We start from the raw sequence: 11,061 nt of genomic DNA on the forward strand, positions 1-11,061 counted from the left end.
AGGCCAGAAGTTTTTGGGGAAGACGCGTCCCGCTTTCCCTCGTGAGAGAGGGAGAGAGCGCGCGCGTAGATTAGATAACCTTCTGGCTCCATCTGTCGGCCCGTCAGTCAACCATTTATTTTAGTTTCGTTTTCAAAGTTACAAATATCCCCCGTCAAAAAGGGCTGAGTGCCCTCACTCAGACATACGGAACAAAACCCGTGAAGAGAAATCAGTGTTACACAAACGTTTGTCCACTGTGAACGAGACATCAAACTATCTGTGAGAAAAATCAGTAACACACAAAATCAGTCCGTTGCAACAGTTGATCCAGAAAAGGAAAGTCTGTGAGAAAAACTAGTAATACAAAAAGTCGCTCCACTGCAATCGGGTGGAAGCTCGGCGGTTTCGTTCGTTTGTCTCCTGATTAGAGCCTGTCTGTAGCTCACGAGCTGACCTAAGCACTGGCACTGACACAGGTTCCAGCACTGATGCCGGCACTGGCACCGCTACGGTGTCGCTCACTTGGGAACGCCGAGGTTCCCCACAGGCTTGGTCCTGGGTGAGGGTGTCTTGAGCATCGTGGAATTCCTCGGGAATGTCACGGTGGTCCCCTGTCGGACCGTCGGGTGTGTCTGTTTCCGTGGAGTCGTCGCTGCTAACTCGTTCGCTGTTCTCGTCACGCACCACGAAGGGCTTCATGCGATTCACATTCACCACGTCCGGCTTTCCTCTGCGATTCTCAACCTCCCAATCATTTTCGGCTGTCTGTCGGACCACCCTGAAGGGCCCGTGATAGGCATGTAGGAACTTCGTTGTCCTCCCTCGCTTTGAAGTAGGCATACGTATGTACACAAGGTCCCCGGGCTTGAAGCGCGCTGTGCGTCGGTGCTGGTCGTACCTCTCCTTGTTGTTCTTCTGGGCCCGTCGCTCACGCTCCGCGACGATCTGCTTCGCGCTTTCCCACTTTCTCATGACCTCTTCGTTCGACGGAGTCTTGAGGTGTCCAAGCTGCAGATGGAGCATGGCGTCGATGGGAAGTGTGGGCTCATGCCCGTAGAGAAGAAAGAACGGCGAATAACCGGTAGTGTCGTGCACCGAGGAGTTATACGCGAACGTTGCGTACGGTAGAAACTGATCCCAATCTTGATGACTGGAGGAGACGTATTTGCTGATCATATCAGCCAAGGTTCGATTGAATCTCTCGCAGAGTCCGTTCGTTTGGGGATGGTAAGCCGTGGTTCGGGCGTGGTTGGTGTCCAGAAGACGAAAGAGTTCCTCCATCATCTCGGAAACGAAGTGGCGACCCCTGTCGGTTAAAACGGTCTCCGGTGCTCCATGGCGAAGAACCACTGCTTGCATGAAGGCCTTGGCAGCGGAGGCAGCAGTTGCGTCAGGGGTGGCCACTGTCTCAACCCACTTCGTGTGATAGTCGATTATGACCACGACATATTTGTTTCCGTCTTGCGACGAAGTAAGGGGACCCAGAAAATCCATTCCCACTCGCTGGAACGGCCTCTGTGCTGGAGGTAAGGGCTGCAGTAGGCCTGCCGGCCTCAACGGGGGCGTTTTCCGCGTTTGGCAGTCTGGGCAAGACATCACGTACCTGGTGATATCAGCGAACATCCTTGGCCAAAAGTATCTTTGCCGAATTTTGTCTATCGTCCGCTTGATTCCCAGGTGGCCTGCCGTAACGTCATCATGACAAGAAACTAGAATTTCCTGCCGCAGTGTCCTAGGCACCGCCAGCGCCATCCTTTCTGCCTCGTACCCCTTAGCTCTGCGGAAGAGGATTCCATTGACAAGACTGAAGGCCCGCGCAGCCCGTTTGACTTTCCTTACGACGGGGTCTTGTGGTCTCTCTAGGTGTCCAACGATTGGTCCAAGGAACGGGTCGGCGCGTTGATTTTGGACGATGTTCCCTCCTTCCACCAAAAGAAGCGGTAGCTCTTCTTCCTCCTGGGGCGCAGGGTCGTAAGGGAGTCGGGACAGCGCATCGGCGTTGCCGTTCTTCTTTCCTGGTCGGTGTTTCAGAGCTATGTTGAATTCCTGTAGGAGCAGGCTCCATCGGATGAGGCGGCCGTTTGGGTTTTTGACCGTCATTAGCCAGGTGAGGCTAGACTGGTCCGTCACCACCGTGAACGGAACCCCGAATAGATACGGACGGAACTGTCTGGTAGCGTAGACGACCGCGAGGCACTCTTGCTCTGTTGTACTGTAATTTGCTTCGGCGGCATTGAGATGGCGACTGGCACAACCTACCGCATATTCCTGCGTGCCGTCCCTGTGGACCACCACCGCCCCGATTCCATACCCACACGCGTCTGTGTGAACCTCAATGGGAAGAGAGGGGTCAAAGAGTCTTAACACGGGCTCCCCGGTCAGGTGCTGTTTTAGCTCATCAAAAGCATTTTCGCACTCTCGATTCCAGGACCACTTGACGTCACACCTGGTAAGGTCGTTCAAGGGACGGGAGATTCGGGCAAAGTCTTTCACAAATCGCCGATAGTAGTTGCAAATTCCCAGGAAGCTGCGGACTTCTTTAACGTTTCGAGGACGTGGGAAGTTACTCACGGCACGGATGTTGTCCGGGTCCGGTCGTACGCTTTGGCCGTCAATCACGTGTCCCAGGTAGAGGACGCTGCTGGCGGCGACTTTGCATTTCTTGGGCTGAAGTCGCAGGCCCGCCTTGCTGAGCGCCTCGAAGATGCCCCTGAGGTCTTGCAGGTGGTCGTCTACAGTCCGAGAAAACACGATTATGTCGTCCAAGTAAGCCAAGCACACCTTCCATAGCTGGCTGGCAAGCACCTTATTAATCATGCGCTGGAAGGTTGCGGGTGCGTTGCACATACCGAACGGTAAGACGTTAAACTCATACAAGCCAGCCCCCGTGGTGAACGCCGTTTTCTCTTTGTCTTTCTCTCAAACAGGGATTTGCCAATACCCGGACGCCAAGTCCAATGTCGTGAAGAACCGTGACCCCTGAAGCATGTCCAAAATGTCATCCACACGCGGGATTGGGTGCACATCCCTCTTGGTTACCGCATTTACTTTCCGGTAGTCCACACAGAATCGCCAGGACCCGTCACGCTTGCGCACCAGGACAACTGGCGACGACCACGGGCTGGTCGACTCTCGAATCACGTCCCTTTGTAGCATGTCGCTGACTTGCTCGCGGACGACCTGTCGCTCGTATGTCGAGTTTCGGTACGGATTCTGGCGCACAGGTCTCGCGCTTTCCGTATCAATTTCATGCTCGACAAGATGAGTGCGACCCAGACACCCCTTTTCTGAGAACAGATGTGCGTACTCATTCAACAGTGAGTGGACTCGATTCCTCTCCGCGCAACCCAAATTAGCCGCCACATCAACTTCGGATATACTGCCGTCAGCATTTTGTGGAGGGGTCGTGGCAAGCTGTACGGCGAATAGGGACGTTGTGCGCCCCACCGCAGTTCCCCTGGTTATCGTTATGGGTGACGAAGACGGGTTGGCAACACGTGCATAATCAACATTGGCACTGACCTCAGTTAATGTTCTTGCAACGCTTGGCCGGGTCAGGGACGTCTCCGGGAGTGGCTCGATGAGAAACGCTCCTTGGCCGGTGATGGTAACCGGCAGCAGGACCTCGCTGCAGGCTGGTATAGTGGTCGTCTCCATGCAGTAGGCCCGATGTGCAGACGGTGGGGCGGCGACGAGCGGGCTTTCAAGGTTCAGCCGGAGTGCATGTCCCTGGAGTACGATGTTCTTCCCCGGGAAATCTATCAACATTTGTGCAGCCGCACAAAACGGAAGTCCGCACAGGATGTCGTATGGAAACTCCTCGAGCACAACAAACTCGGTGCGGACGTGCACTGGTCCTATCACGATCTCCAACACCATTTCACCACAGCTACTCAACAGCTCCCCACTCACACTTCTTAGCGTCGACTTGGTTGGCTGGGTCGCCTTTTTCAGGCGAGCTGCAAACTTTCCGGACACAATGTTTGCCGTGGCTCCGGTGTCCACGATCACCTCGACGTCTCCGCCGTCGATCGTCGCCGGTAGTGTGATGAGGTGTGATGCCGAGTATGCTGCACATATGGAGCCTCCTTGGTGGTTTAGGGGTGAGGCTTGTGGACCCCTACTTCTCAGTTTCCCTGCTGGGCTGAGAAACTGTTGAGTCGGGCAGTGGTGGAGTCGCGGTCGAAATTATCCCTGCTGTTCTCAGTCGGTCGAGGTGCGGTCTCAGGACACTGGCGCTGGATGTGGCCAGGTCGGTGGCACCTGAAGCAAACGACGTTACCGCTCTGGTTTCTTGAGAGACGCGGCGGGAAGCGCTGGCGTGCTCGTCCGAGTTGCTCTACGGCCATCGTGAGAGCACGGACACTGTCTTGAAGGGCGCCGAGGATGGCCGTAGTGTTCTCACTTATCTGCGGTGCCCCTGGTCCCTGGACGTGGAAGGCGTCAGAGGGGTTCGGGCGAAGTCCGGCGTCCGCCGCGGGTGTACTCGCCTGCGTTGTGGGCCGTGGACAGGAGAATGGGGAAGGCGCCGCAAACCCGGGAAGTTCGTGTGTTGGCATCGTCAACAGCGCTTGGCGTGCCATTGCACCGACGTGGGTGAGTCTTTGGAGATGTTGCAGGAAGTCGGCCGGGGTGCGCGGATTGGAGATTGCAACCCTCTCCATAATTTCCGGTCTCAGTCCACGCAGGAGACACCGAACGTTTTCTGTGTCAGCCATCGTCGGGCTTGCCCGTGCGCACAGCTGAAGGATGCTTGAAACGTAGTGCTGAGGTGTCTCGTTCAGCTGTTGGCGACGCTCTTGCAGTTGCATGAAGGCCCAGTCTCTCACGTGCTCTCCGGCGAAGTCCCGACGGAGGGCTTGCTGCCACTGCTCCCAGGTTGTCAGAGGGGCCTCAGCTGTCGCTTCTCGGAGAGCCGTGGAGAACCAGTGCCGAGCCTCGTCCTCCAGCGCAAAGACCAGGTTGTTTGCTTTTTGCGCCTCTGTACATGACAATGCTGTGGCGTAGCGTTCGTACAGCAGCATCCAATCTTCCAAGTCCTCGTCCGGTCTCCCCTTGAAATGCGGCGGGGGACCGTATGGCCGCATGAACCTCTCCACCGGTGGCTGCTGGTCCTCGGTGCTCATGTTGTCGGATACGAGCCTACTCCGTAGAGAGTAGTTACTCGCGAACGTCGCCTTCCTCCCTATCCTTTCAGCAGCGCTTGGCAAGTTCGAAGAGCCTCGCGAACCTTTGATGGATGTTCCGAGCTACTTGCTCATCCTCGTCCTGCCATTTCTTGTTCGGGTCGATGCGGCCTCCTTCTTCGCTTGACCGGGCGGATTGCTGTTTCTGCAGGCGTGCTCGGCGATCGCGACGTTGACGTCCTCGGGATCGGCGTGAGTCGTCTTGCATCTCGACGAGTACCCCGCACCTCCACCAGTTTGTCGCGCGCAAAATTAACGACAGCAGACGAGGGGTAACTTTTAAGGCTGCTCTAGCGCGGGCCGACAGAGCTCGCCGAACGCTTCAGCCGGGAGAGGTCAGGTTTGGGTCAAGACGCAATCTCCGGCTGTCGCGAGGAACGAACAACCGCCCGAGTACGCCTGGGCGGCTCTTTTTATATCCTTCCAAGGCCAGAAGTTTTTGGGGAAGACGCGTCCCGCTTTCCCTCGTGAGAGAGGGAGAGAGCGCGCGCGTAGATTAGATAACCTTCTGGCTCCATCTGTCGGCCCGTCAGTCAACCATTTATTTTAGTTTCGTTTTCAACGTTACACAGCCATACGGGCCATACTCGCAGGCAACTGCGAAGATAATCTGCTTCAGCTGCGCCAGACCGGCGGCCAGACCAGCCAGACAGTGAAGAAATGCGGAGCATGCCCTCCACCCATTGGCCGGGAGACAGGAGCGCCCTACTACGTCACAGCGCGCTTTCGTGCGCATTCAGACAGAAGTTGAAATCATCAAACCCTTATGCGCGCCCGGAAGGCGCAAGGAATCGGCTCGACGTCAAAAAATACGTCACATCCGCAAGCCGCACGGCCTACAGGCGCAAAAAGACGCGTAGGTTTGGATCGCTGTCTGAGTGTCGCGTCTGTTTTCCACGTGCCGCCGCGCCGCTATTCGACGAGATAAGAACACGTGAGGAGCCGGATCAAGTGCCGCGCAGGAAAGGAGACGTTCCACGCGCCCGCCGTATGTACCCATGCTTTTGAACGCGCCGCGCGCCACGAACGCGCGGCGCCGCTATTCGCCGAATTCACTCACGGGAGGAGCAGGATCAACAAGCCGTGCACGAAAGACGGCGCTAAAGGTATGAACGCGCAACTCTGGCTCCCGTAAAGAGCCTATACAGAAACTTTAGTGTTCTACTCGGTAAACCCGAGGGCTTGCTCGATCCGAGCGCTGAGGTCTGCTGCCGGTGCAAGTGTCGGACACTCAAGAACCATGTGGTGTATGGCTTCTTCCGCTTCCTCACAAGCACTGCGTGGGGTGTCCGTCACGTTGCTGTCGTACTCTCGTCGACACAGGCGGGTATGCAGGGCGCCCCCTCTGGCCTCAGCGTGGGGCCTACTGCCCAGCGTATTACCACACCAGAGGATTGAAGCAATGGTGGTCTTAAAAGACGCGTAAAGGTGCATGCTTGAGCGTTCTTGCATGCCTGCTCTCCACCGGTCCGCCTCGACGGTCTTAATTTTCTCTCTCAGCTTGGCGACTCACTCTTTCTTTGTCGGAAGTTCGTCGGATATTGAGGAAGCCCCGTTTTTCGTCCCCAGTTGGATGGTACGGCGTCTTCATGTTGTGTGCACGCCTCTTAGGTGAATGTACACGAAAACCCGCCGTACCCAGCAATCTCCATTCATGTGTCGCAGTCGGGCGTAGTATTGCCACTTGCCGCTGGCCTCCCGTGCCTCAAAAGAGGACCAGCCAAGGTCTCCTTGGACCAGTTCGTTTGTGACTCTTCCATTACATCCTACTGCCTGACGTCCGATTTCCCTTTGGCGTCACTCAAGGTATTCTCGGATCTCGCTGGGGGTACATGTAACGGCATTGGTGAAAGTCAAGCCTGATACAGCGACAGCTTTCCAAAGTTCGCGGTTTATTGCGTACCGATCTCAGCATCAAAGGCTCTTTGGACGTACGCACATTTTGCTTCCTCAACGCTGACGTCTAGAGATTTGCATGGTGCTCCTCCAGATAATCTGCACTGGTCAGGGTCACTCCCAGGTATCTGTATCGGCTAGTAACAGAGAGCGCAGTGTTCTGGAAGGTGGGGAATTCACGGCCCACGCCCTGCCCGGAGAAAAGCACCAAGGCCGACTTGTTGGCATTGTATTGCAGTCGAAGCCGAGTCACTTCCGCCTCGCAGGCAATCAGCAGATTCTTCATGTTTGAGACGTCGTCGGTCATACTGGTACCCTGCGCCTGGTGCCATCGGGCGAAGTACAATGGCACCACGCGTAGAAGTGCGTCCTGCACGAGCACGTGTACTACGACGCTCTCGTGCCCCGCGTGCTCACGCACAACACTTGAGACGATACCTCGGCAAACCCCACTCTTGAGGGCCCTCACTCACCCTCACTCATCCTCATCTTCACAGGTGACGTGAAGGTGAGTGAGTTTTTGAACCAGAAAAATTTATGAGTGTGAGGGTGAGTGAGGGCCGTGAGGGCCGTGAGGGCGCTGAGTGCGTGATGGACGTGAAGGTTAAGAGGGCCATGGAGCACATGAGGGGCGTGAAGGCGGTGAGTGGCGTGAGGGCCATGAGTGCGTGAGGAGTCTGAGGGTCGTGAGGACGGTGAGTGCATGAGGAGTGTCAGGGCCATCGGTGGGTGAGAGTGGTGAGTGCGTAAGGCCCACTTCAGACGAAGCAACCTTCTCAGCCATTTTAGTATTGCTGTCGGGTTGTTCCCTAGCTTTCTCTAGATCGACACGAATCGCTGAGATCGGATTCGGCTCGAAACAAGCGAGCAACTCGGAGCAATTCGAAGACGCTTGAAGCGGTTGCATCCAATCAGAGACGCGATATATTCACGTGATACCTCGTGCCGGTGATGATGACAACAAAAACTTGGTTTCAGTTTGAAAATAATCTTTTTGTAAATTAACTGTTTCAGAAATATGCAATAGTATTTTCAACGAGATTTAAATGCATAAAGACACATTCATAGCGCGTAATTGTGTGTTTAAATAATGCAAGAAAAATAAAATTTCACGGTGATGATGGCAACTTGCAGCAATTGGTTGCCGTGTGTGAACGCGGGAGCCCCTGTTGCTGGTGTTGCGACGTGAAGTTTCTGGGCGAAATGGCCACATCAGAAGCCGGCCTGAGTGGCTTGAGGGTCATGAGTGCGTGAGGGGCTTGAGGGGTACACTCTCAGAAAACAAGGTGTTTTCTTACACCTTTTGTCCCATATTATACACCCCAAAACTTCAATGCGACGTACAGCGCCCTATAGTCGAACCCTAAATATTACGAGGGGCTTGATAGCCGTGTAATACCGTGTTACTGACTACAAAAAAAAAGTTATCGAGGTTTTCTTGGCCCTACAGCAAGAACTCAGTGTTTTCATTATGTGATCTTTGATACGTGCTTTAGCTATTTATAAAGTTATATCGCACCGTTAGCATAATAGTAATTATAATAATCTTTATTTGGGCTCCTTGAGTCGCGGGTGGAGCGGCAGAAGTTGAGCAAATTTTACCTGACGAGGCCCCACCAACCTGTACATAGCTCAGCAGCATACAGCAGTAAACGCAAAGAAAACTATGGAGTCAATATCGTGTCCAGAAAACAATATTTTTATACAAAACAAAAACAAAAAAGACAGTAATAATAAGATTACACATATATAAATAATAATATACATGATAAGGCACTTCATAGAATTGACAGTAATAAATCGCAAGGAACTTGTCGCTTACAAAGCAAAGTATCGGTAAACAAGAATAAATACAGAAAACAAAAAACTGATAATCAGCCCCATAAATAGACAGAAAATGATTAAATAAACAGTTTCATAACACTATTCATAAAATGGCAGGAGATAACGTTTCATATTTTTCTTGAGGGTGAAAAGTGAAGTAGAACTTATTATTAACTCAATGATATAGGGGTGGTTGTTTAGGAGCTCGGGTATTTTGTAAGTTATTGCTTTGGAACCGTAATTGGTTCGTATTTTTGATTTCATATCGATTTCGTTTCTTAGATTATATGGCGTTGTCTTCGGGTAGTAGTTCTCACCTAATGTATTTCATCTCTGTTGTAGTCACTATATATATACATTGCAACTTTAACAATAAAGAGGCTTTCAATGTCCAATTGTTGGTGCTTTGCAAGATATGGAGCTGTATGATCAGTATAACCCAAGTTCTCAATACAACGAACGGCTTTCTTTTGTAGACCAAGTATCCTAGTCAAATCAGATTTTGTAGTGGTTCCCCAGACCAATAAAGAATATATAATGCAGATGGGATTGTACTAGATAGCAATATTTTCGAGCGAACATGATCTATATGACGCGACCAGCCTAGGGTTTCTTCAAACCAGACGCCCAAGAATTTAAGGGAGGACAATCGTTGCCATTCCAAGTTTTTAAAAGTTATTTTTAGATTAAGATTAATACTACCAAGTTGTTTATGACCCGGTTAAAAAATAGTATATTTCGTTTTGTTGACATTCAGTTCTATTTGATTGGAGTCTAGCCAGAACGCTAGTTCATGAAGCCACCATATTTGACAAATCTTCTATCACACTTAGATCCTTATCAGTAGAAAATGCATTGGTATCATCTGCATATAGAATTACGTCGGGAGTGCCAGGTATGTTCACTATATCATTTATGTATAGTAAAAAAACCAATGGTTCGAGGATTGACCCCTGGGGTACACCATAATTTATTTTTCTTGGTTCAGATTCGAATTCATTAATTTTTACGTATTGCGATCTGTTCGATAAATGCCTGCAAATAAAATCCCAAGCATTGCCCCTTATACTATAATGCATCATCTTTTTTTAGAAGGATGTCGTGTTTAATCAAGTCGAACGCCTTGCGGAAGTCTAAGAAAATTCCCACGCTGTATAGCTGACTTTCAATACTATTGACCAGTTTATCTTTAATACGTAATAAAGTCTTTTCTGAAGATTTATTTTTTCTGAAAACCATACTGTACCTTCACTATTATTTGCCTCTCTTCGAGATATTTAGAAAGCCAAACATTAATTACTTGTTCCAGGATTTTAGAAAATATTAGGAGTACTGAGATTGGCCTGTAGTTGTTTATATTGTTGCGCAGGCCACCTTTATGTATAACACGCACTCTCGCAAGTTTCATTTTTTGGAAATGTACCAGTTGATAAAGCAGCGTTGCAAATGTGTGTCAGTGGAAGACGGATAAGATGAGAAACTGCGTTTATCGGTACTGCCTTGATATCGTCTACCCCAGCTGCTGTGTTATTTTTTAACTTTAAAATAATCTGTATTATCTCTGTTTCTGTCGTAGGGCAAAGAAACACTGAGTTCGCATTTTCAACTGGTGACAGGTATAGATCAGAATTACTACTAAATATACATGATGAGGCACCAGCATCTACGAAATGTATGTTAAATTTGTCGGCCAAGGACATGTTTGAATATAAATCACCATCACTTATTAGTTCATTAGGTAACGCATCGTGGGTCCGCGAAATAAGACTTTTTAGGTTGTTCCATATTTGCTGTGGGTCGTTATAAACTGACGCAAATTTATTCCCATAGTACTGCTTGTGTGATTTTTAATATCTGCATTCAGCTTATTTATGGTCTTTTATATTCCCTTAATATCGCTTCATCTCTCGTTATGATCAAAGTATCATAAAGTGAATTTCGATAGTTCATTTCTTTTTGTACATATCCTTATTTATCCGTGGTTTTCTTATTTTCTTGTGTTTTCTCAGATTTCTGATACGAAACGCTTCATCATAACATCGTTTGATTTTTGTTATCAAGCTCCTCATAAAATGTTGGGCCCTTTGTTCGACTATACATCGTTCCAAAAAACACCCGACCCCAGGTACAACAGACCGTTTTCGAGCCCAGTCACTGGTTTTGAGGCTGGACT

General features: G+C 50.7%; 1 protein-coding gene across 1 annotated transcript; it reads right to left on the bottom strand.

Moving 5' to 3' along the window:
• Window positions 1–336: 336 nt before the first annotated feature.
• Window positions 337–1,069, bottom strand: LOC121833530. The gene has a single exon (XM_042286926.1). The coding sequence runs from the start codon at window positions 1,003–1,005 to the stop codon at window positions 337–339; it is 669 nt and encodes a 222-aa protein (XP_042142860.1). The 5' UTR covers window positions 1,006–1,069.
• Window positions 1,070–11,061: the final 9,992 nt, after the last annotated feature.

This window comes from Ixodes scapularis, unplaced genomic scaffold, assembly GCF_016920785.2.
Source record: "Ixodes scapularis isolate PalLabHiFi unplaced genomic scaffold, ASM1692078v2 PGA_scaffold8__174_contigs__length_109621045, whole genome shotgun sequence".
NCBI lineage: Eukaryota > Metazoa > Arthropoda > Arachnida > Ixodida > Ixodidae > Ixodes > Ixodes scapularis.

Bases quoted from the DNA above. Each gene is read 5' to 3' on its own strand.
- LOC121833530 (XM_042286926.1), bottom strand. From the start codon at position 1,005: ATGCTCCATCTGCAGCTTGGACACCTCAAGACTCCGTCGAACGAAGAG.